This window comes from Protomyctophum bolini, assembly GCF_963924005.1.
Source record: "Protomyctophum bolini genome assembly, chromosome: 7".
NCBI lineage: Eukaryota > Metazoa > Chordata > Actinopteri > Myctophiformes > Myctophidae > Protomyctophum > Protomyctophum bolini.
Genome location: NC_137868.1, coordinates 23,933,173 through 23,958,321, shown reverse-complemented (window position 1 = coordinate 23,958,321; position 25,149 = coordinate 23,933,173). Strand labels below are relative to the sequence as shown.

Genomic DNA, 25,149 nt, shown 5'->3' with positions numbered 1-25,149 from the left:
TTTGGGAGGCAAATTATTTTGGCAAATTATTTTGGGAGGCAATTTATTTTGGCAAATTATTTTGGTAGGCAAATTATTTTGGCAAATTATTTTGGGAGGCAAATTATTTTGTGAGGCAAATTATTTTGGCAAATTATTTTGGGAGGCAAATTATTTTGGGAGGCAAATTATTTTGGGAGGCAAATTATTTTGGCAAATTATTTTGGGAGGCAAATTATTTTGGGAGGCAAATTATTTTGGGAGGCAAATTATTTTGGCAAATTATTTTGGGAGGCAAATTATTTTGGGAGGCAAATTATTTTGGCAAATTATTTTGGGAGGCAAATTATTTTGGGAGGCAAATTATTTTGGCAAATTATTTTGGGAGGCAAATTATTTTGGGAGGCAAATTATTTTGGGAGGCAAATAATTTTGGGAGGCAAATAATTTTGGCAAATTATTTTGGGAGGCAAATTATTTTGGCAAATTATTTTGGGAGGCAAATTATTTTTGGAGGCAAATTATTTTGGAAATTTATTTTGGGAGGCAAATATTTTGGGAGGCAAATTTGGGATTATTATTAATTTGCCAAAATAATTTGCCAAAATAATTTGCCTCCCAAAATAATAAATAATTTGCCTCCCAAAATAATTTGCCTCCCAAAATTATTTGCCAAAATTATTTGCCTCCCAAAATTATTTGCCAAAATTATTTGCCTCCCAAAATTATTTGCCAAAATAATTTGCCTCCCAAAATAACACTTTGGTTGTTGAGAAACAGCTCCTAAAACATTATTTGACACTTTTGGTTGTTGAGAAACAGCTCCTAAAACATTATTTGACACTTTTGGTTGTTGAAAAACAGCTTCTAACCATTATTTGACACTTTGGTTGTTGAGAAACAGCTCCTAAAACATTATTTTACACTTTTGGTTGTTGAGAAACAGCTCCTAAAACATTATTTGACACTTTTGGTTGTTGAAAAACAGCTTCTAACCATTATTTGACACTTTGGTTGTTGAGAAACAGCTCCTAAAACATTATTTTACACTTTTGGTTATTGAGAAACAGCTCCTAAAACATTATTTGACACTTTTGGTTGTTGAAAAACAGCTTCTAACCATTATTTGACACTTTGGTTGTTGAGAAACAGCTCATAAAACATTATTTTACACTTTTGGTTGTTGAGAAACAGCTCCTAAAACATTATTTGACACTTTTGGTTGTTGAAAAACAGCTTCTAACCATTATTTGACACTCTGGTTGTTGAGAAACAGCTCCTAAAACATTATTTGACACTTTTGGTTGTTGAAAAACAGCTTCTAACCATTATTTGACACTTTGGTTGTTGAGAAACAGCTCCTAAAACATTATTTTACACTTATGGTTGTTGAGAAACAGCTCCTAAAACATTATTTGACACTTTTGGTTGTTGAAAAACAGCTTCTAACCATTATTTGACAGTTTGGTTGTTGGGAAACAGCTCCTAAAACATTATTTTACACTTTTGGTTGTTGAGAAACAGCTCCTAAAACATTATTTGACACTTTTAGTTGTTGAAAAACAGCTTCTAACCATTATTTGACACTTTGGTTGTTGAGAAACAGCTCCTAAAACATTATTTTAGACTTTGGGAGGCAAATTATTTTGGGAGGCAAATTATTTTGGGAGGCAAATTATTTTGGCAAATTATTTTGAGAGGCAAATTATTTTGGGAGGCAAATTATTTTGGCAAATTATTTTGGCAAATTATTTTGGGAGGCAAATTATTTTGGGAGGCAAATTATTTTGGGAGGCAAATTATTTTGGGAGGCAAATTATTTTGGGAGGCAAATTATTTTGGGAGGCAAATTATTTTGGGAGGCAAATTATTTTGGCAAATTATTTTGGGAGGCAAATTATTTTGGCAAATTATTTTGGCAGGCAAATTATTTTGGCAGGCAAATTATTTTGGGAGGCAAATTATTTTGGGAGGCAAATTATTTTGGGCGGCAAATTATTTTGGGAGGCAAATTATTTTGGCAAATTATTTTGGCAAATTATTTTGGGAGGCAATTTATTTTGGCAAATTATTTTGGTAGGCAAATTATTTTGGGAGGCAAATTATTTTGGGAGGCAAATTATTTTGGGAGGCAAATTATTTTTGCAAATTATTTTGGGAGGCAAATTATTTTGGCAAATTATTTTGGGAGGCAAATTATTTTGGGAGGCAAATTATTTTGGGAGGCAAATTATTTTGGGAGGCAAATTATTTTGGGAGGCAAATTATTTTGGCAAATTATTTTGGGAGGCAAATTATTTTGGGAGGCAAATTATTTTGGCAAATTATTTTGGGAGGCAAATTATTTTGGGAGGCAAATTATTTTGGCAAATTATTTTGGGAGGCAAATTATTTTTGGAGGCAAATTATTTTGGGAGGCAAATTATTTTGGCAAATTATTTTGGGAGGCAATTTATTTTGGCAAATTATTTTGGTAGGCAAATTATTTTGGCAAATTATTTTGGGAGGCAAATTATTTTGGGAGGCAAATTATTTTGGCAAATTATTTTGGGAGGCAAATTATTTTGGGAGGCAAATTATTTTGGGAGGCAAATTATTTTGGCAAATTATTTTGGGAGGCAAATTATTTTGGGAGGCAAATTATTTTGGCAAATTATTTTGGGAGGCAAATTATTTTGGGAGGCAAATTATTTTTGGAGGCAAATTATTTTTGGAGGCAAATTATTTTGGGAGGCAAATTATTTTGGGAGGCAAATTATTTTGGCAAATTATTTTGGGAGGCAAATTATTTTGGGAGGCAAATTATTTTGGGAGGCAAATTATTTTGGCAAATTATTTTGGGAGGCAAATTATTTTGGCAAATTATTTTGGGAGGCAAATTATTTTGGGAGGCAAATTATTTTGGGAGGCAAATTATTTTGGCAAATTATTTTGGCAAATTATTTTGGGAGGCAAATTATTTTGGGAGGCAAATTATTTTGGGAGGCAAATTATTTTGGGAGGCAAATAATTTTGGGAGGCAAATAATTTTGGCAAATAATTTTGGGAGGCAAATTATTTTGGCAAATTATTTTGGGAGGCAAATTATTTTGGCAAATTATTTTGGGAGGCAAATTATTTTGGGAGGCAAATTATTTTGGCAAATTATTTTGGGAGGCAAATTATTTTGGGAGGCAATTTATTTTGGCAAATTATTTTGGTAGGCAAATTATTTTGGCAAATTATTTTGGGAGGCAAATTATTTTGGCAAATTATTTTGAGAGGCAAATTATTTTGGGAGGCAAATTATTTTGGCAAATTATTTTGGGAGGCAAATTATTTTGGCAAATTATTTTGGGAGGCAAATTATTTTGGCAAATTATTTTGGGAGGCAAATTATTTTGGGAGGCAAATTATTTTGGCAAATTATTTTGGGAGGCAAATTATTTTGGCAGGCAAATTATTTTGGCAGGCAAATTATTTTGGGAGGCAAATTATTTTGGGAGGCAAATTATTTTGGGAGGCAAATTATTTTGGCAAATTATTTTGGGAGGCAATTTATTTTGGCAAATTATTTTGGTAGGCAAATTATTTTGGCAAATTATTTTGGGAGGCAAATTATTTTGGCAAATTATTTTGGGAGGCAAATTATTTTGGGAGGCAAATTATTTTGGGAGGCAAATTATTTTGGGAGGCAAATTATTTTGGCAAATTATTTTGGGAGGCAAATTATTTTGGGAGGCAAATTATTTTGGGAGGCAAATTATTTTGGGAGGCAAATTATTTTGGCAAATTATTTTGGGAGGCAAATTATTTTGGCAAATTATTTTGGGAGGCAAATTATTTTTGGAGGCAAATTATTTTGGGAGGCAAATTATTTTGGGAGGCAAATTATTTTGGCAAATTATTTTGGGAGGCAATTTATTTTGGCAAATTATTTTGGTAGGCAAATTATTTTGGCAAATTATTTTGGGAGGCAAATTATTTTGTGAGGCAAATTATTTTGGCAAATTATTTTGGGAGGCAAATTATTTTGGGAGGCAAATTATTTTGGGAGGCAAATTATTTTGGCAAATTATTTTGGGAGGCAAATTATTTTGGGAGGCAAATTATTTTGGGAGGCAAATTATTTTGGCAAATTATTTTGGGAGGCAAATTATTTTGGGAGGCAAATTATTTTGGCAAATTATTTTGGGAGGCAAATTATTTTGGGAGGCAAATTATTTTGGCAAATTATTTTGGGAGGCAAATTATTTTGGGAGGCAAATAATTTTGGGAGGCAAATAATTTTGGCAAATTATTTTGGGAGGCAAATTATTTTGGCAAATTATTTTGGGAGGCAAATTATTTTTGGAGGCAAATTATTTTGGAAATTTATTTTGGGAGGCAAATATTTTGGGAGGCAAATTTGGGATTATTATTAATTTGCCAAAATAATTTGCCAAAATAATTTGCCTCCCAAAATAATAAATAATTTGCCTCCCAAAATAATTTGCCAAAATAATTTGCCTCCCAAAATTATTTGCCAAAATTATTTGCCTCCCAAAATTATTTGCCAAAATTATTTGCCTCCCAAAATAATTTGCCAAAATAATTTGCCTCCCAAAATAACACTTTGGTTGTTGAGAAACAGCTCCTAAAACATTATTTGACACTTTTGGTTGTTGAGAAACAGCTCCTAAAACATTATTTGACACTTTTGGTTGTTGAAAAACAGCTTCTAACCATTATTTGACACTTTGGTTGTTGAGAAACAGCTCCTAAAACATTATTTTACACTTTTGGTTGTTGAGAAACAGCTCCTAAAACATTATTTGACACTTTTGGTTGTTGAAAAACAGCTTCTAACCATTATTTGACACTTTGGTTGTTGAGAAACAGCTCCTAAAACATTATTTTACACTTTTGGTTATTGAGAAACAGCTCCTAAAACATTATTTGACACTTTTGGTTGTTGAAAAACAGCTTCTAACCATTATTTGACACTTTGGTTGTTGAGAAACAGCTCATAAAACATTATTTTACACTTTTGGTTGTTGAGAAACAGCTCCTAAAACATTATTTGACACTTTTGGTTGTTGAAAAACAGCTTCTAACCATTATTTGACACTCTGGTTGTTGAGAAACAGCTCCTAAAACATTATTTGACACTTTTGGTTGTTGAAAAACAGCTTCTAACCATTATTTGACACTTTGGTTGTTGAGAAACAGCTCCTAAAACATTATTTTACACTTATGGTTGTTGAGAAACAGCTCCTAAAACATTATTTGACACTTTTGGTTGTTGAAAAACAGCTTCTAACCATTATTTGACAGTTTGGTTGTTGGGAAACAGCTCCTAAAACATTATTTTACACTTTTGGTTGTTGAGAAACAGCTCCTAAAACATTATTTGACACTTTTAGTTGTTGAAAAACAGCTTCTAACCATTATTTGACACTTTGGTTGTTGAGAAACAGCTCCTAAAACATTATTTTAGACTTTGGGAGGCAAATTATTTTGGGAGGCAAATTATTTTGGGAGGCAAATTATTTTGGCAAATTATTTTGAGAGGCAAATTATTTTGGGAGGCAAATTATTTTGGCAAATTATTTTGGGAGGCAAATTATTTTGGGAGGCAAATTATTTTGGCAAATTATTTTGGGAGGCAAATTATTTTGGGAGGCAAATTATTTTGGGAGGCAAATTATTTTGGGAGGCAAATTATTTTGGCAAATTATTTTGGGAGGCAAATTATTTTGGCAAATTATTTTGGCAGGCAAATTATTTTGGCAGGCAAATTATTTTGGGAGGCAAATTATTTTGGGAGGCAAATTATTTTGGGCGGCAAATTATTTTGGGAGGCAAATTATTTTGGCAAATTATTTTGGCAAATTATTTTGGCAAATTATTTTGGCAAATTATTTTGGGAGGCAATTTATTTTGGCAAATTATTTTGGTAGGCAAATTATTTTGGGAGGCAAATTATTTTGGGAGGCAAATTATTTTGGGAGGCAAATTATTTTTGCAAATTATTTTGGGAGGCAAATTATTTTGGCAAATTATTTTGGGAGGCAAATTATTTTGGGAGGCAAATTATTTTGGGAGGCAAATTATTTTGGGAGGCAAATTATTTTGGGAGGCAAATTATTTTGGCAAATTATTTTGGGAGGCAAATTATTTTGGGAGGCAAATTATTTTGGGAGGCAAATTATTTTGGCAAATTATTTTGGGAGGCAAATTATTTTGGGAGGCAAATTATTTTGGCAAATTATTTTGGGAGGCAAATTATTTTTGGAGGCAAATTATTTTGGGAGGCAAATTATTTTGGCAAATTATTTTGGGAGGCAATTTATTTTGGCAAATTATTTTGGTAGGCAAATTATTTTGGCAAATTATTTTGGGAGGCAAATTATTTTGGGAGGCAAATTATTTTGGGAGGCAAATTATTTTGGCAAATTATTTTGGGAGGCAAATTATTTTGGGAGGCAAATTATTTTGGCAAATTATTTTGGGAGGCAAATTATTTTGGGAGGCAAATTATTTTTGGAGGCAAATTATTTTTGGAGGCAAATTATTTTGGGAGGCAAATTATTTTGGGAGGCAAATTATTTTGGCAAATTATTTTGGGAGGCAAATTATTTTGGGAGGCAAATTATTTTGGGAGGCAAATTATTTTGGCAAATTATTTTGGGAGGCAAATTATTTTGGCAAATTATTTTGGGAGGCAAATTATTTTGGGAGGCAAATTATTTTGGGAGGCAAATTATTTTGGCAAATTATTTTGGGAGGCAAATTATTTTGGGAGGCAAATTATTTTGGGAGGCAAATAATTTTGGGAGGCAAATAATTTTGGCAAATAATTTTGGGAGGCAAATTATTTTGGCAAATTATTTTGGGAGGCAAATTATTTTGGGAGGCAAATTATTTTGGCAAATTATTTTGGGAGGCAAATTATTTTGGGAGGCAATTTATTTTGGCAAATTATTTTGGTAGGCAAATTATTTTGGCAAATTATTTTGGGAGGCAAATTATTTTGGCAAATTATTTTGGGAGGCAAATTATTTTGGGAGGCAAATTATTTTGGGAGGCAAATTATTTTGGCAAATTATTTTGGGAGGCAAATTATTTTGGGAGGCAAATTATTTTGGCAAATTATTTTGGGAGGCAAATTATTTTGGCAAATTATTTTGGGAGGCAAATTATTTTGGGAGGCAAATTATTTTGGCAAATTATTTTGGGAGGCAAATTATTTTGGGAGGCAAATTATTTTGGGAGGCAAATTATTTTGGCAAATTATTTTGGGAGGCAAATTATTTTGGCAAATTATTTTGGGAGGCAAATTATTTTTGGAGGCAAATTATTTTTGGAGGCAAATTATTTTGGGAGGCAAATTATTTTGGGAGGCAAATTATTTTGGGAGGCAAATTATTTTGGGAGGCAAATTATTTTGGCAAATTATTTTGGGAGGCAAATTATTTTGGGAGGCAAATTATTTTGGGAGGCAAATTATTTTGGCAAATTATTTTGGGAGGCAAATTATTTTGGGAGGCAAATAATTTTGGGAGGCAAATAATTTTGGGAGGCAAATAATTTTGGCAAATAATTTTGGGAGGCAAATAATTTTGGCAAATAATTTTGGGAGGCAAATTTGGGATTATTATTAATTTGCCAAAATAATTTGCCAAAATAATTTGCCTCCCAAAATAATTTGCCTCCCAAAATAATTTGCCAAAATAATTTGCCTCCCAAAATAATTTGCCAAAATAATTTGCCTCCCAAAATTATTTGCCTCCCAAAATTATTTGCCAAAATTATTTGCCTCCCAAAATTATTTGCCAAAATAATTTGCCTCCCAAAATAACACTTTGGTTGTTGAGAAACAGCTCCTAAAACATTATTTTACACTTTTGGTTGTTGAGAAACAGCTCCTAAAACATTTTTTTACACTTTTGGTTGTTGAAAAACAGCTTCTAACCATTATTTGACACTTTGGTTGTTGAGAAACAGCTCCTAAAACATTATTTTACACTTTTGGTTGTTGAGAAACAGCTCCTAAAACATTATTTGACACTTTTGGTTGTTGAAAAACAGCTTCTAACCATTATTTGACACTTTGGTTGTTGAGAAACAGCTCCTAAAACATTATTTTACACTTTTGGTTGTTGAGAAACAGCTCCTAAAACATTATTTGACACTTTTGGTTGTTGAAAAACAGCTTCTAACCATTATTTGACACTTTGGTTGTTGAGAAACAGCTTATAACCATTATTTGACACTTTTGGCTGTTGAGAAACAGCTGCTAAAACATTATTTGACACTGTTGGTTGTTGAGAAACAGCTCCTAAAACATTATTTGACACTTTTGGTTGTTGAGAAACAACTTCTAACCATTATTTGACACTTTTGGCTGTTGAGAAACAGCTCCTAAAACATTATTTGACACTTTTGGTTGTTGAAAAACAATGATGGAGCGCAAGCATGTCAAATATATACGAGGACAGACTCATAATAACACTAATATCCTAACCTTGTACTGCAGACATAAGTGGTTAGTGCTAGCATGCTAACCTTGTGGTCCCGGATATCAAGGACAGCATAGGCATGTGTGGGCACCAGGCCCCACCTCTCCCCCTCCTCCTCTGTCATCACCCCTGTCGCCGTGGTGACGAGGACATCACCGCGATGAAACCTGGGTGGGAGAGGGAGATTGGAGAGAAAGAGACAGGCCTAAATCTCCCCTTGTCTTTCTGTCTGGACAAGGCTCTGCCAGAAGAAAAAGGGTCATGGAAAACTACTTGCAAAAAGAAGAGATAAATAATACTGTAGCTGCATACGTGCATGCAAAGCTCACTCACCTCTGGTACAGCATGCGGAAGCTGTCATCCTTGCTGAAGGACTGATTGTCTGAGTGCATAGCGATGCGTTCAGGGATCCAACCAGTGAGCGCGTGGAGATCAATGTTCTATTAGACATATGAAGGAAAACATATGGACAACACTGGTGAAAACAGCAATGAATAAACAGTCAGTGATGTAACTGAAAATGTTACAAAATACATTATGGTTGTTGCTGAACAAACGCCTATTACCGTGCATAAGCAATTTTACGGTATCCGGAAAACTTGCCAGTTTACCAATTCGCCGCAGCGAAAACTCTTCATCAATGTCTTCATCTAACATGTTGTCTAGTATGTCAAACCCACAGATGTTATAGTTCATTTCCAAAGTCATCAAATTATTTTGTGCAATTATATGGTCAGCTAGATAATGATAAAAAGTTGAGTATGTGAATACCAATGATAGTAGGCCTACCAATTCAGGATATTGTTTACTAACGAATTACATTGTTTCGGTACTTTGGTGTTTAAACTTTAGCATTCCTACTTCATCTAGTGTAAACTCTAAACAACTATCCTCTCTCTCTCCCTCTAAATTCAATTAAACTGCCGAGTTCTCCGGTATCCAATCTTACAAAGCAGCAGAATAAAATATAACCACAATATTTTTTCTTAATCACAAAGTATAAACACTCAAACATCTGCAACGCACCGAGTTAGATCCAGGGAAGTCGTAGCCTCCCATGACTTTCATGTAGGCCTTCTCAATGAGAGACACCCACAGCTCATTCCTGTTGCTGGAGTAGGAACACAGCAGCTCCCCGTTGCGATCCACAGGCAGGTAATCGTCTATGATCACCTACAAGGAAGGGGGACACAAATTCTGGTGGGTTCTGGTAAGCTCCTTTGGTGCACCGGAGATGGCGGTCATAAAATGTAGATAAGGATCATCTCACTGTGTAAACAGTTAATCGAACTCCCACAATTGTTACGTTTTCATACTCGCCACGAATAAGAGCACCTGTTCTCATCATTTAGAAGTAGAACGCACTTATCTAGTTATAGGTACTAGTACTACTACTAATTTAGACTTCTTTATTTATCACATATGACGTTTCAATCTATATTGGATTTTCACGCTCAATCGATGGATCGAAATCTAATCACCAAATAAGTCTAGCACACACTGTCACTGTACAATTAATTTGCTGTGTCATCCATCTCTAAAGGATACCGGCCAAATGACCATTTGAGAAAACTAGATTAAGTGGGGATGCCAATTATATCCAACCCGTTTCTAGCTCCCCCTTACCTTCCTGGGAACGCCGTTGATATGAAGTTTAACCATATACTTCCCACAAGGGTTATACTCTGGTTGCCCTCTGCGGTTCTGAGGGTAGATGATGCTGCAAGAAACATTCACACACAGTCACACACACAAATGTTTCAGTGATGAATATGAATAGTTACTGATTCTGAGTAATTCTGATTTCCATTATTTCTATGGTAGTGCTGGGGCCATGTACCTGGTGATAAGCATTATTTATATGGTAGTGCAGGGGCCATGTACCTGGTGATAAGCATTATTTCTATGGTAGTGCAGGGGGCATGTACCTGGTGATAAGCATTATTTCTATGGTAGTGCAGGGGCCATGTACCTGGTGATAAGCATTATTTCTATGGTAGTGCAGGGGCCATGTACCTGGTGATAAGCATTATTTCTATGGTAGTGCTGGGGCCATGCATGTACCTGGTGATAAGCTTCTTGTTGTAACGCCGCTCATAGGCTGCACTGATGGCTAATGAAGCCACGAACGAACAGTCAGACACCACCGTCTGAACATATACAGAACAAATCACGTACACCTGTTATACTTTCAAAAAGCCTTTTCCTACTCAATACAATAATTATATGATGTGATGCCATCTGGTGGCCGAGTTTGCTCATAACATTTCATGGAGACTGTTCTGTTTTATTCAGGATTAATCATCATCACTGCTTGAGAAGACAAAACCAAATAAATCAGGGCAACATAATTATACTTGATTGCGAACGCAGTGAGCACTTACTATGAGACCTAGCAGATCATGTCTGTCTGTGTGTGTGTCTGTCTGTCTGTCTGTCTGTCTGTCCCGCTATCCAAATATGGAGTGTGTTGCATCAGCAATCACTCAGCTCCATATATGGGCACAAAAGGGGCCAGGTCCACTCAGCTCCATATATGGGCACAAAAGGGGCCAGGTCCACTCAGCTCCATATATGGGCACAAAAAGGGGCACCATATAAGGAGTCCCCAAAGAAGCTATATGTCCAAAACGCGTCTTACTGTACTTGATGTACAACCTCTTCCTGACCATTTCCTATTTTATAGTATAAATTGAATAGCAACAGGCAATATTATTTGTTTCATGTATATAATCTTACAATCTGTCCTTGTTGCCATTAACCCATTTTGGGCGGGAACCCCTTTTGGTGTTTTAAACATTGTTATAATTTAGCCATTGAAAAATAGCAGATCTACAAGCTCATAGCACACCACCGAGTGGCGTGCTACGAGTAGTAGGTCTGCTATTTTTGGAAAAATCGTGAAATATTTATTTCAGAAAACTGGAGGATTTATAAGATTTCTTTTTCATTTTGAGGTCAGGCCTAAATGGGTTAATTCCTATTACATGATGTGATGATCCTCATAACCATTGGAATGCCCTTTCCAAATCTCCAGGGGCAGGCCTATATAACATAACAGATACTACTGCTGTGTCAGAGTTCTAATTAATAATCCAACCTGTTTGATGCTGAAGCTAGACACAGACAGGATCATGGTGGGGTTATTGCAGATCTCGTCTGGCCGGACCCAGCGGGAGAAGATAGCTTTCTGCTTGGGTGATAGCGCCAGCTTGCCCATTTTGTCTCTGTTCAAGGGAACATGCACATACAGTACATAGACAAGAATCGGTTGTGTTTAATTGGTGTAGTTGTTCCAGGTTGTAGTTTGAAACCTAGTGGGCACAATTTATCACACAATTTATTACCATCACATAGTAATTTATTACGATCATAGAATCTTTGCCCATAAATAGTGGCGATGCATGTGATGATCATACAGCATGTAGTCATTGATTTTACCATAGCTGCAAAGCAAGTTTAGCCAAGTGTCCAGTGTTTCAGAAAAGGAGGATAACAATGCTAACAAACATTTTGTGGACAATAAAAGATAAAAGCAATGTCCGATGTCCAAAGAACAATAGAAATGAATAATGTCAAAGTATCCCTTTAAACCTTCAGTATTCAGGTCAAAGTATCCCTTTAAACCTTCAGTATTCAGGGTACTTGAAGTTGAAACATTGTCTAATAATGTTATAAATGCACAGCAACACAATGTAGAATATATTTTTCTTGTTGCTTTGAAATCGAAGCAATTAATGTATCCCATTATGTGTGATATGAGATCGCACATATGAAGTCAAGTATCACTTAACAAAATACTGTCATACAATGGTAAACCGCCCAAAGTCGACTTACGAGAAAGGGACAGGGAAGGCAAATCTCTCCTTCAGGTCCACACTCATAAAGGGAACAAAGGCTATGCTGTTGATTGTAGATGTGCTCCTAAAAGTGAAGGATGAGAAGGTTTTATTTGATCTCAGGCCTTGCTGTAGTAGAATATGAAACCATGTACTTTCTTATGTTGGTATGTGTATCTAAAGCAGGTGTTCCCAAACTTTTTTGGACCAGGTACCCCTTTTGGGGTAGATATTTTTCCAGGTACCCCCTCATCCTCGCAACACGGATAACAATATATTTACAACCACAAGCAGTGTTTCCTGCAGGAAAAAGCTTTGGCATGGTGCTGGGCACAGGCCGCAATTTTGATTAATTAATTAATTTGATTCATTAATTAATAAGATTAATACATTAAGATTAATTTGTATTATTGCTCTTGTATTGCTATTGGAGACACTGGGGGGACACTGGGCAGGCACTGAGGAGGCACTGGGGAGACACTGGGGAGGCACTCGGGGGACACTGTCTAAATGTATACGTCTAAATGTAGACGTCTAAATGTAGACGTCTTCTCTTATGGGGGTCCCTGGCATATCTTTTCAAATGGGGGTCCACAGGCTAAGTAGTGTCAATTTGGGGGTCCTTGACATGAAAAAGTTTGGGAACCACTGCTTTAAACACTTTAGCACTTTATGAACATGAACAAAATAGATGGGTCCCCCCTGGAACTCCCTCAGGTACCCCTGGGGGTCCCCGGACCCCACTTTGGGAACCACTGATCTAAAGTATTCTTGAAGGGACAGACATTTTTCAATAATACACACAATTCCAGATGTCAATTAACGGCTGGAAAATAAACCCTTCAAGAACTGTTGGCTCAACGTTATTCATCATAAACAAGTACAGTTTATGTTGACCATGGGTCTACAGCTCTATGAAATATTTTGTAACATGTATATCAGCATCAAATAAAATTATTTCTACTATGTTTTGCCAAATTCAATTTAAGACAATTGTGTTTCTGTGTAGAACATATTGCTGACACCAGTCTGCTTACCTGAGCACCTCAATCTCCTCTGAGGTGTACCGCTGGCCCTGAGGCTCGCTGGACTGGACTGCCCGGACCGGCTGGGGCCGATCATTAAGGGTAAACTCTGGCCCAAGGGGGAAAAACTGACGAACCGGACCACCAGAAGGTGCACTGCTGGGCTTGGGCCCAGATAGTCCCGGTCTGTCCTGAGGCTGGGCTTGAGCCGATTTGGAAAGGGAGTCTTTGAGCCCTTCCGCTCTGAGAGAATAAAATGGAAGTGGTTGTTTATTAGTGTCTGGTATATTTGACAAATTGCAGTTGTTGGACGTTGACAACTTGATTAAATATAATAAATACCATTACTGGAAACAGATGATTAAAAGTCTTACCGGTCTAAAGCCTGGCGAGCCAATTGCTTCAATTTGACCTGCAATGCTTGGTCTGATGTCTCATTGGACTGTTGGAAATACAAACAATGAGAACAGAGTATATTCTATCTATGAGAGAGATTGGGGAGAAACATGTACAAACCGTACAACAAAAACCACACAAAAGCAAGAGAGACTTGAGAACAGGGATCGTCTCTTGTATGTAGACTAGTTCAACTTGTTCACACCGAGTAAAATAAGGTTCTACCCATCAACATTTCCATACACACTGGCATACAACACTCCTTTACTCAAGAAATTCCATTACATTTATTTTCCCTGCCCTGGCATTATAACACAAGTTCTTTTGCAATTAGTTTGAGGTCAAATTATTAGTTTACTGGACTACAAGTCAATACAAATACTGCTACTTTGTAAACCATGAAAAGCACTAAGACTTGTTCACATCAGGGTCCTCCATTTTCAATTAATCAGAACATTTAACGACGTACAAATACACACTATGAAAAAACAGCAAATCATCATATGAAAAAAGTGAATGACATTTAATACAGTATGGGGGAAAAAGTTTCGAATTGCAGCCATCTCTGAGTGCTCTTTGAGAGTCAAGGGTTTCACATTTCTTAATGGCTCTTGTAGGGCGTTCCATTTTAGTGGCATAGGAGGGAAATTAATTTAATCCCTTGTTTGAGGCGAATCTGGGTTGCATCTTGTTGAAAGGTACACCATGTATCTTGGTGGTGTAGCAAATCCCAGGCACATTGCTAGATGCTGTACTGTCGTCAACCCTAAGCCATCCCAGCCTATCAAAATGGGCAGGGGTGAGGTGGGTTCTAGGAGTGAGCCCAAGTAGTAGCCTGACCAGTTAGTTTTGGGAAGTTTGGAGACTTGTTGCGACCAAAGGTCGCAGATAACTATGAAATCTTGCGTTTTTGTCATGTCACTCACGTCACGTCACTCAATCTGTCACTGACAATCGTTACTCACAATATTGTGTCCAGGTCTCGAGTGACATCACAATGACATCATCAGGGATGTAATTAAAATCCCCCTACATGGGGAAAACCCCCATATTGTGCCAGGTCTTGTGACATGATTATGACATCATCATCCCCATAAATGGGCAAAGCCCCCATATATTGTGCCTAGGTCTCGTGACATCACTATGACATCATCAGGGATATTAAGCCCATATACGGGAATGTGATGCCTCCCCATCCATCCTTCCTCTTCGATGTCTCCCTTTTGACTGATACCTGTCCATTTACGGTAAAGAGTCATTTGTTATTTGCGAAAACTAGAGTTCTCAACAGGCCTGACCCTACCTGGGCCCTTATCAAACCCTGTACATTCAAGACAATGCCCCCGCTGCCACACTTAGATCTCCATATATGTAGCTGACCTGTTCTGACATTCCATATGTTGATCTGACCTCATCGCACCCTGTACACTCAAGACACACTCCATATATGGCAAGTGCTCTCGCCCTCAGGCGTCTTACTGGTTTTAAGGGCCTTTGAGGTGCATGCTGTATGCATAGTTGAAGAAACCTTGTACGAGAGCTCCTGTTAGGGTCTTCAAGGTGTTTTTGTTGACCAATGAGGAGATCCTGTACAGGAATCTTGTTCTTTGGTTGACTTTTTTGATTACATTGGTGGACATTTGATCACCAGAAAGATTTGCCTCAAGGATGGAACCTAGGTCGATAATTTCATGTTTTGGTATGATAATATTGTCACCCACTTTAACTGAGAAACTGTTGGCCTTGCTGAGATTACTATTTGATCAAAAGAGAAGGGATTCAGTTTTTCCCAGGTGTAAAGATAGTTTGTTATCAGCGAGCCAGGTGCAGATTCTACCGAGTTCAGAGCTGAGGGCCTTTTCAACTTGCAGTTTGTTCTTGTCGGAGACCAGCAGTGCTGAGTCATCCGCAAACAGGAACAAGTTGCAATGGGTGTCTGATTGGATGAGTTACCAAATGTGAACTTGTGGAGCTGAGGCCGCCCAAAGTTAGAGGAAGCTAGGCAATGCTCTTCGAACCTGCACATTTAGTCCATGCCAAGCCATCAGCCATGGATCAATAATAAGAGGACATTGAGAGGAGATTACTCAAAACCCAAACTAACTTTTGTCTGGTTTTCCTTTCCTGAGCAACACCTACCGTCTTGATGCACAGTTCGACAGCCTGCATGTAGAGCTCAATGGCTTCGTCACCGTTTCCCTTCTCATCCTCATCGAAGGCCTGGGTGACCAGGAAGTGGGCTCGCTCCAAGTCCACCTGCTGCCGCGACTTCAGTGGATCACTGCTCTGTGCCTGGACTGGGAGTGGGGACACAAGACAAGGAATAGGACATTCAGTGGATCACTGCTCTGTGCCTGGACTGGGAGTGGGACACAAGACAAGGAATAGGACATTCAGTGGATCACTGCTCTGTGCCTGGACTGGGAGTGGGGACACAAGACAAGGAATAGGACATTCAGTGGATCACTGCTCTGTGCCTGGACTGGGAGTGGGACACAAGACAAGGAATAGGACATTCAGTGGATCACTGCTCTGTGCCTGGACTGGGAGTGGGGACACAAGACAAGGAATAGGACATCATGATTTAACCCGTTCAGGACGGGAATCCCTTTTGGTGTTTTAAGCATTATGTTATACTTAGCACGGCACAGAAGAATTCCGCGCTACAAGCTTGTAGATCTGCTATTGTTGAAAAATCGTGAAAACGTTTTTAACTCAAGTCATTGCTTCTGGGGGGTCCCTGGAACAACATATTTTCAGATGGGGGTCGGTGGCCAATTACATATAAGTTTTGGGAGTCCTTGACATGAAAATGTTTGAGAACGACATAGAAACAGGTTTTTCAGAAAACTGTCTAAATGGGTTAAGATGCCAGAATAGTATCTCCATGCGTACAATGTAAAATAATATATTAAAGGTTACAGTAGGGGTAGCCTGGTGTTTAGAGTGATGTAACTAAATGTCTTTGCTTCCCACAACAGCTAGTTGTTCATCATCAACATTGCTGAACATCAACATAAATCCTTGAGCAAGACTGAACAGAACACCTAACCCCTCACAGAGTATAAGTTGGTTAAAGTTTAAGGCCATTGCAGATTGGAAAGTCAAAAACTAGAACCCAATTGTGTCTTTTCTCATCAACTCACCAACATTATGGACTAAGGCTTGTACTCTATCCAGATACTCTGTCACCTTATCCTGAATGGCCTCCAGCTTGGACCCTGCCATGCCTGCATAGATCAGGGCTTGGGCTGCCTCCTACAACAAGAACAAAGCAAACAATTTGAATAACATACCTCACATTTACTGATGGAAAACCAGTGAGTTGGGTGAGTTGATGGGGGGAAAAACGAGGAGGAATGTGGGTGGATGGAAAACCCAATTGTGGGTGTACGCGAGTTGCGTGATTCTATTCTACGTCCGAGCATAGACATGGTAACGCCACTGCCCGTATAGAGCGGCGCAGTCCCTCCCCCTTTCAGAACAACGAACGGCCCAGGAAATGAAAACGCAATGCATTTCCCCATAGGCAGTTTTTATTTAAAGACCTTTTAAGCGTCGTACAAAGCCAACTCTTGTCGTGTCAAATCATGACAACACACACAATATTTCGGGCCAAACAAAGAATTAGAAAGTAGAAAAAAACAGCAGGTTACAACACTTTCTTTGTTGTTTTTCTTCTTTGTAATTATTTGTTTGGTCCAAAATATTGTGTGTTGTCATGATTTGTCACGACAAGAGTTGGCTTCGTACGACGCTTAAAAGGTAATAAAAACTGCCTATGGGGAAATGCATTGTGTTTTCATTTCCTGGGCCGTTCGTTGTTCTGAAAGGGGGAGGGACTGCGCCGCTCTATTGCCCGCATGGGGCGTGTTCGGAAATGGCGCACTGCCAGTGCCCGCCCCATGGTCTCACAAGAGTGTCCTCTGAGACACGAGGTTACTCTGTCCTGGTAAATAATAGAAGTATGGTATAATACAAGAGAATGACAGCTTGGCACACGTGACAGAATGCAGCCTTGTAACTAACTTGTAAGTTATATTTTTATAGAATAGGCAAACTAATATTGTTTGTGCCGTTTGTGTTGGAGCCAAAGTGCTCTTGTTTATTTTGTTTTGTTTACTAATTAACTAATTAATGATGAAGTTAACGTGTCCTTCTTTATGATGACGTCATGGCTATCAGTCAGTCAGAAAGGTGGGAGGTTGTCATGGAAACGCTCATTACCTGTCACTGTGATGGCACTCAGGTGCGACAGGGGAAGACGACACAGTTTTCGACCGTGCGTGGTCGATAGGTTCAGTTTGTTTGTTTGTTTAATAGTTACACAGTTTATTTACGTTTGTACTACTGCTGAAAGAAAGTGGATATCAATAAATGGATTGACATATCCGAAAGTAACAACTCTCTGGACATTGAATTAATCACTGCACACGTCAAACTCAGTTCAACCCAGTTGCCCTGCTGTTTAGCCTAGTTGTACAGGCTTCACAGTTTGCTTTGATTGAATCATTGATTGAACACTACATTGTATTATGATTATTATGCTCCTCCCTCTCCTTGTGGAGAGGGAGGAGCAAGACCCGGACACTAGTGATGCTAATCTTGGGGGAAAACATATGACCTGCGGGTGCATTTATGGCCAAAATGGGTGGAGCCCACCACTTTTACAACCCAGAAGAAGGGCTGAAAACGCCTCATGCACTTGGTCATGAACATGACGTCATAACTAAAATATCTAAAAACACATTACACACAACATTTTAATTGTGTCCTAAACATTAAAATAAGATCTGGTTGCAAAAGGAGTAGTGTCCTTTTAAGGACTAGCTAGTGTGCGAGTAAAAAAATAGAAGAACATTACTTAAAAATGAAAATATCTGACTACAAAATCATAAATAATGCTGACGAGTTAGCCCTGAAACATGACTGCCATGATGATTATCATGACTCTCGTATGAATACGAGGGTCAAGAACCAGGGCTACTGACGAGTTAGCCCCTCTCGGAACCCTCCGAAAGCTTTTATGATTGGACTTAGCTTTGTAAAGTCTTAAAAATGTCAGAAACTTTACTACCATTTACTTACCGTATGCTGTATCCGTCTGTAGGAACAAACCTTAGCCGCTTACCTTATAATAAAAGACAGCTTCGTTATATTTTCCATTCTGGTCACAGGTGACAGCCGTTTTAGCAAACTTGACGGCATCAAGCTCCAACGCCGTGCAATCCATAGTGAAACAACTTCACTGAGTGACAGCAGGATTAAGTTAGCAAATAGGCTAACTGGCTAACAAGCTAACGGCAGTACGTTTTTATATAAACTGAGGACACCAATCATTTACAGGTTTAAAAATCATCTTAAATATTACAGTGGTTCATGCGGCCCTTAAATACTCAATTATCCGATGGGGAAATCACATTCGTGCTAACGTTTGACAGAGTGGTGCTGGTGTTTACTAAAACAACCATGTTGCTTCCGAGAATGTCCTGCGCAGCCGCAGCAGCAGCCTCTCTCTATTATTTTCCTCCGAGGTGGAAAGCCTGGTGACGCGAGGTTAGGTGACGCGAGGTTACTCTCTCTCTTTCTCAATCTCGCTCTCTAAAAATCAAACTAACTCAGGAAGGTCAAATGAAAGCACATTTATTTATGAAAAAAGGGGGGGGGGGGGGGGGGAGAAGAAAACTATTTGCCAATTTACACCCCACAGAGAGTCAGAGACACTCACACACAGATTCCAAAGGTTTGTAGGCTACTATGCATATAGGCAATGGGCATGGGTAATGTAGGCTTGAGTAAGCTGCTTCAGATAACAACACCCAGACAGAGGCCTCTCTGTAGACTCAAATTCTATCTCTAGGTCGTCCTCAGACGAGCCCTCCAGCCGAGTCCATCGTCGCTTCCAGTCATCCCTGTTCTCCATACATCTGGCCAGCTTGTTGGTATGGTGCTTTGCGCTCCCAATGACAGGAAATATTATATCCCAATTCCTGATAGTCAGTTGGCAATAAGGCACATACTGTACAGGCTGAGGGCCCTGATGGGCTTTGTTGCCCGGGCAGAGCCTTAGATATATAGACAGAGTTACGCAAACTGCGTTCACTTCTGTTCATGGGGCCAGTCCTACAGTCTATGGGCCAGTCCAATGGCGGCTCTCCTACTTAGACTTCTATTGAGAATGGGAACAACGAACTGGGACGAGTCCTGGACCGGAAGTAGGCAGAAATGCATTGGACTCAGGCAACAGCCCAGCTCTAATGATCTTAAATCCCTTTATTTTAGATTGTTTTATAGTAATAGTACAACATAAACAAACATTACAGAGACTTTAGTTGTTACTGTACAATACTTTAAATAAAACAGTTGTCATGTTGCACACATGCTTAAAATAGCTCTTATTTGCTCCGCCCTCGTTGAAAACTCCAACTCCAGCTTGTCTCATTTCAGGCTGCATGTACAGCGCTCGAGCACTCGGTTTCCGCCCCCTCAATATAGTAAGTTCGTAACTCTTCTTTTAGACATGGCTCTGGCCCAGGGCCTCCGGGGACCCATGGTAGTCATCATGAAAGGGCCCCTGGGCACTGGCCCAATTTTGACACAGTCCATAATTTGTTCCTGCTGACAATCAAATCATCACCTGCTACCTGGCCATTACATTGTTACGCTAAGTAAATCAAATAAACAAATGTTTCTTGAGAGCAGTTTTGGTTGGCATATCAACTGTCCCATGTGCTACATTTTGAGGTATTTCATTTTTGTGTCTTTTATCAGTTTTTCAGTAATGTTGTACTTTACTTGTAAGACAAGTCACCCATCACACAATCTGGGAACTCATCTGCAAAAAGAAGGAGGAAAATGTTTGATCAAATGTGGAGGTTGTCCAGAACCGTCACAAAAGGCCTCCGCCCGGGCTCTGGCCAGAGCCCCTGTCCAGGGTCCATATATGGAGCTGGCCTGTTCTGACATCACACCTCTCCATATTTGGGCATGCCTGACACAGAACTCCATAAGCTGGCCTGTTCGGAAATCACAACACTCCATATTTGGGCATGACTGACACAGAACTCCATGTAGGAATAAAAGGACACAGAGACTATAGAGACACATAGAAATATCCATATATGGGCATAAAAGGGACACAGACAGATGGGTGGAACGGGTACTGCATTTCCGGTTATCCAGAAGCAGCACAAAAGCCTCTGCCCGGGCTCTGGACTTGATCACCCCTATATGGATCTGGCCTGTTCTGACATCACAACATAGATAGGCACCGCTCTATTAAATGTACGACAACTCAAGGGTGTAGTGATTATAGTGAAATGATTCAAAGGATTGTTAATTTGTATTTTACTTTTATCAACATCACTTCACTTATTATTATGAGAGTTTAATGGACTTTTAATAAATGAACATGAGAATTGACTGTGCCTATCTCTTTCTAACCTTATAGCCACAAATGAAATCACAAACTGCTGTTGAACTGAGAGACATGGTTATGCTATAGATAGGGCTGTTCTAAATATTATGATGTATGCCATGTGGGCTCAGCCTCAGTTTGAACCGCTTCATTAATTTGTGGGACCTATGTGAGGTACACACACACACACACACACACACACACACACACACACACACACACACACACACACACACACACACACACACACACACACACACACATACACACTAAAAAGGGGACATGAAGAGCGATTAAACATATAATTATAACTATAGATAATATAACTATATTAATTCTTTATCATTTCATTTTAGTTTTTTGGCCATAAACCAGGTTGCTATTAGACTGGGTTCGCTATCACATTGTGTTAATGTTATTCTTGTGTCTTTTATGTAAAACAAACATCCATACAAGGACAGCCAACACAAATGATTCAACATTGTATTTGTAATGAACTGTGGTGGGTTGAAGATTCGGCAATTCATTATTACCTTTGCAAGATCATCATACAGTGGATATTGTATTATACAAAGGCTCAAGTAGAAAAAGCTTTATGCAAACTCCTGTCCAGCAGGTGGCAGTAATTAAGCAGTTTTATTTACGTGCCGCCACACTATCAAATTAAACAAAAAGTAACGTCCTGTGTACAGCAGTCAGTCAGTGGTTCAGTGCAGAGAGCTGGTGCTGGAGCTGTCAAATCTGTGACTGAAAAGGTTCGTCCATTACTTTTAAACACAGAACATTTGAGGATAGAGTATGCATTATGTGTAATTAATGTCCAAACCACGCGATATACATATAAGTGTAAACAAAAAACATGCTTTTAATTGTGTGACAGCTAGACTGTGTGACACACTGACACTTGTACACGTACTAAATGTGTAACCATTGTGACACAGCAGTTGCTGTGAGAGAGACAAACGGATGGATATTCCAATATATTCCTAATCTGTAGGCAGGGGGAATGATGACGTAAAATATTGAATCGACTCGTAGGCTACCTCAAAATGACTTGGAGTCTTGGATGACTGCATCTGCTTTTACTTTAAAACAATATATGTTGTCCTTCACAGCTCGTGTAACAACTACCTTTGAGATGAAACAAGAGTACCAGGATCTCATTCTGCAGGCATGTGAAGCGTCATCACTAAGCATCGGTACCCACATCCAGACCCTCTGGAGTGGCTATGGAGAAATAGTCAGGGTGCACTTGCAGGGCTGTGAACGGCCCTCAGTGGTAGTCAAACATATCAAGTTTCCAGAGGATGCAGAGCATCCTGGAGGCTGGAACACAGACCGCTCTCACCAACGTAAAGTCAGGTCTTATGAGGTGGAGACCCACTGGTACCAGAACTACACCACCAATCACATGTGCCGCATACCAGTCTGTGTTGCTGCCCATTCCTATGGAGACGAGATGCTGATAGTGCTGGAGGATCTGGATCTTGCTGGCTTTGACCATAGAAGGTAGCTTGCATGGCGGTGCAATAGTTTTTGTTATTGTTCAATAGTATTGAACAGAATCAACTACTGAGTTGTCACATCACAGTATACAGGTGAAAACAGTGGGTGAAATATATTATTATTATTATTATTATTAATTTAATCGTGAAAATGTAAAATTGCAAGAACCCACATTTTTCATATTTTCAAACTGATTTAAAATAGTTCCTAGATTACTGTAGATGCCGGTACTCAGGCTCAGCAAAATATTTAACCTAAACTGCAACAGAAAGAATCTCTTAGTTGTAACCTGTTAATTAAACATTTGCAATGAAGAATGTTGCAGTGTGAAGGCGTAACACCTGAGATTGGAACCCTCCCGCGTCCCACTAAACATTATTATTATTATTAATAATGTTTCCCCCCTTGGTCAGGACTGAGGAGAAATATCTGGTCTTCAGGCTAACTTGACTTGACTTAAGCCCATTGCTCCTCTAGGGTGCATAGGCCGTCTTCAGGCTGAGCTACTCTGCAACACACAAACTGCCTGTTGACAAGACCATCTTTGACAGCACCATCCAAAAATATTTAACTGATAGATAATTTTGTATGTACTTACTACTTAGTTAATACTAATAAGTTTGATATTCTTTGCAGATCCAAAGTGAAGGATGAAGAGATAAGGGCATGCCTCAGCTGGCTTGCCCACTTCCATGCTCTCTTTTTGGGTGTTTCGCCAGATGGGCTGTGGCCTATTGGTACCTATTGGCATCTGGAGACCAGGCCAGATGAGCTGGAAGCCATGGATGATGCCGAGCTTAAGGCTGCAGCTAGTGAGATTGACAGGATTCTCAACAAATGCCGCTTCAAGACCATTGTGCATGGCGATGCCAAGTTGGCAAACTTTTGTTTTTCCTCTAGTCGGACGGACGTGGCAGCTGTAGACTTTCAGTATGTGGGTGGGGGTTGTGGGATGAAAGATGTTGTGTATTTCTTAGGAAGCTGCATGGAGGAGAGGGAATGTGAAAAGAGGGTCCCTGACTTGCTGGACTACTATTTCACAGAATTAAAATCATCTGTGACCACAGAAGTGGACTTTGCTTCCTTAGAGGCAGAATGGAGGGAGATGTTTGCTTTTGCCTGGACAGACTTCCATCGTTTTCTGTTGGGTTGGATGCCAGGACACTGGAAGATCAACAGGTACAGCAAACAACTGACCAAAGTGGTGTTGCAAAAACTTAAACTGTAATTGTGGAAAAAATAAAAGTGGTGTTGGCAGTGACCTCAAGAAGTGTGCTTGTGACTGAAGATTGGCAGTTTGATTCCAAGGATGCCTGGGGAACGTGAGAGAGTCTAGCATAAATGTGTGAAAACAGACAGTGAAATGCTGGTGTTCACTTAGCCACAATTTGCAACTCTAGATTTTTTTATAATGGGATGAATCTAGAGTTGCAATACCCTCCATTGACTCCCCATTCATCCAATTTGCGTTTGCGATCTGCTTGTATTAAACAACGTTCATAAAAATCCACCGTAGAGCTACTTTCTGTCAAGAAATTATGTGCAGCTGATTCTTTTTTTGTGTTGGAGTTTGGAAGCACTCGTCGAAGTCACTGAATGGCCCTGCGTACCACCTGTCTCGAAACGGGACCCGTTAATAAAAACGAGTGCTTTCAAACTCTAACACTTAGGAAAAGAATCACCTGCACAGAATGTCTTGACAATCTACGGTGGATTTCTTTTGGAATGGTGCAACCACGGAGCTATGTGTGTGGGTGGCTGGGTGGGTGCCTGCCTGCCTGGGTCTGAGCACGAAAACAGCATGGTTGTTTTTCACCACCTGTGCGCAACCTAACACACACAAACACACGCACATATTAACTGTATATATGATGATTTCAGGTGTGCGTGTGCCAGTACAGTACAGTAGTGACAGTACAGTACAGTAGAAGGACCCCCACATGGTAACTCTGTCATTTCTCAACTGTTTCGGACGCGGGGCGGCTCGCCGGAACCGGGCCGGCACCCTGGGTGCGTTCTTGTGGGTCTGGAACTTCCGGGGACCCCCACACGGAGTTGCACCACTCACTTCACACGGGTGTGATTTTTATTAAAGAAAAGCTCGGCAGATTGAAAGAGGATAATTAAAGCTTGGCCTAGAGCTGCAATGTTGGTGAGTTTAACGTCATTTAATACCAGCAGATCGCAAACGCAAATTGGATGAATGGAGAGGGTATTATTGCAATTCTAGATTCACCCCATTATTAAAACAATCTAGAGTTGCAAATTGCGGCTAGTGTTCACTGTTGATAAGCACTTTCCAGATGTGTGTGTTCAGGCTGGCTGTTGGCATACTGAAAAAGGACATCCATTTTCAGCAAAACTTCATGGGTAATAAAGGTTTAAATATAGTGTGGCTAATATGACTCATGGTTTTTATTCATTTAGTAGTTATTTTCAATTGAATAGCCTATCTGATAAATGTTCTCTCTGTGAAACTGACACCTTACCTTACCTTTGTTTAA

At 39.0% G+C, this 25,149-nt stretch overlaps 2 protein-coding genes across 3 annotated transcripts in view; one reads left to right on the top strand and one right to left on the bottom strand.

Annotated features, from left to right (window-relative positions):
- capn7 (calpain 7) overlaps positions 1-19,202 on the bottom strand; it is a 130,680-nt gene extending 111,478 nt beyond the window's left edge. Inside the window, exons 1-12 of one of the 2 annotated variants that reach the window (XM_080768557.1) lie at positions 18,854-19,202; positions 16,869-16,980; positions 15,862-16,019; positions 13,701-13,768; positions 13,339-13,569; positions 12,300-12,386; positions 11,563-11,689; positions 10,527-10,612; positions 10,089-10,182; positions 9,489-9,635; positions 8,796-8,902; positions 8,509-8,629 (exon numbers count right to left, since the gene is read on the bottom strand). In XM_080768557.1, the coding sequence (XP_080624683.1) occupies positions 8,509-8,629; positions 8,796-8,902; positions 9,489-9,635; positions 10,089-10,182; positions 10,527-10,612; positions 11,563-11,689; positions 12,300-12,386; positions 13,339-13,569; positions 13,701-13,768; positions 15,862-16,019; positions 16,869-16,980; positions 18,854-18,955 (1,440 nt within the window). In that variant the 5' untranslated portion in view covers positions 18,956-19,202. Of the gene's footprint in view, positions 1-8,508; positions 8,630-8,795; positions 8,903-9,488; positions 9,636-10,088; positions 10,183-10,526; positions 10,613-11,562; positions 11,690-12,299; positions 12,387-13,338; positions 13,570-13,700; positions 13,769-15,861; positions 16,020-16,868; positions 16,981-18,853 lie in introns of those variants that run through there. The other variant, XM_080768558.1, reaches the window with a different exon arrangement.
- A 2,645-nt stretch (positions 19,203-21,847) lies between these two features.
- pkdc (protein kinase-like domain containing) lies at positions 21,848-25,039 on the top strand. Its single transcript, XM_080767447.1, has 3 exons — positions 21,848-21,894; positions 22,255-22,648; positions 23,282-25,039. The coding sequence occupies exons 2-3, from the start codon at positions 22,278-22,280 to the stop codon at positions 23,871-23,873; spliced, it is 963 nt and encodes a 320-aa protein (XP_080623573.1). The 5' UTR covers positions 21,848-21,894; positions 22,255-22,277; the 3' UTR covers positions 23,874-25,039.
- Positions 25,040-25,149: the final 110 nt, after the last annotated feature.

Excerpts from the sequence above, each read along its gene's own strand:
- pkdc (XM_080767447.1), top strand. The coding sequence starts at position 22,278 with ATGAAACAAGAGTACCAGGATCTCATTCTGCAGGCATGTGAAGCGTCA. Across the intron at positions 22,649-23,281 it reads GCTGGCTTTGACCATAGAAG|ATCCAAAGTGAAGGATGAAG; the intron begins GTAGCTTGCATG and ends TATTCTTTGCAG.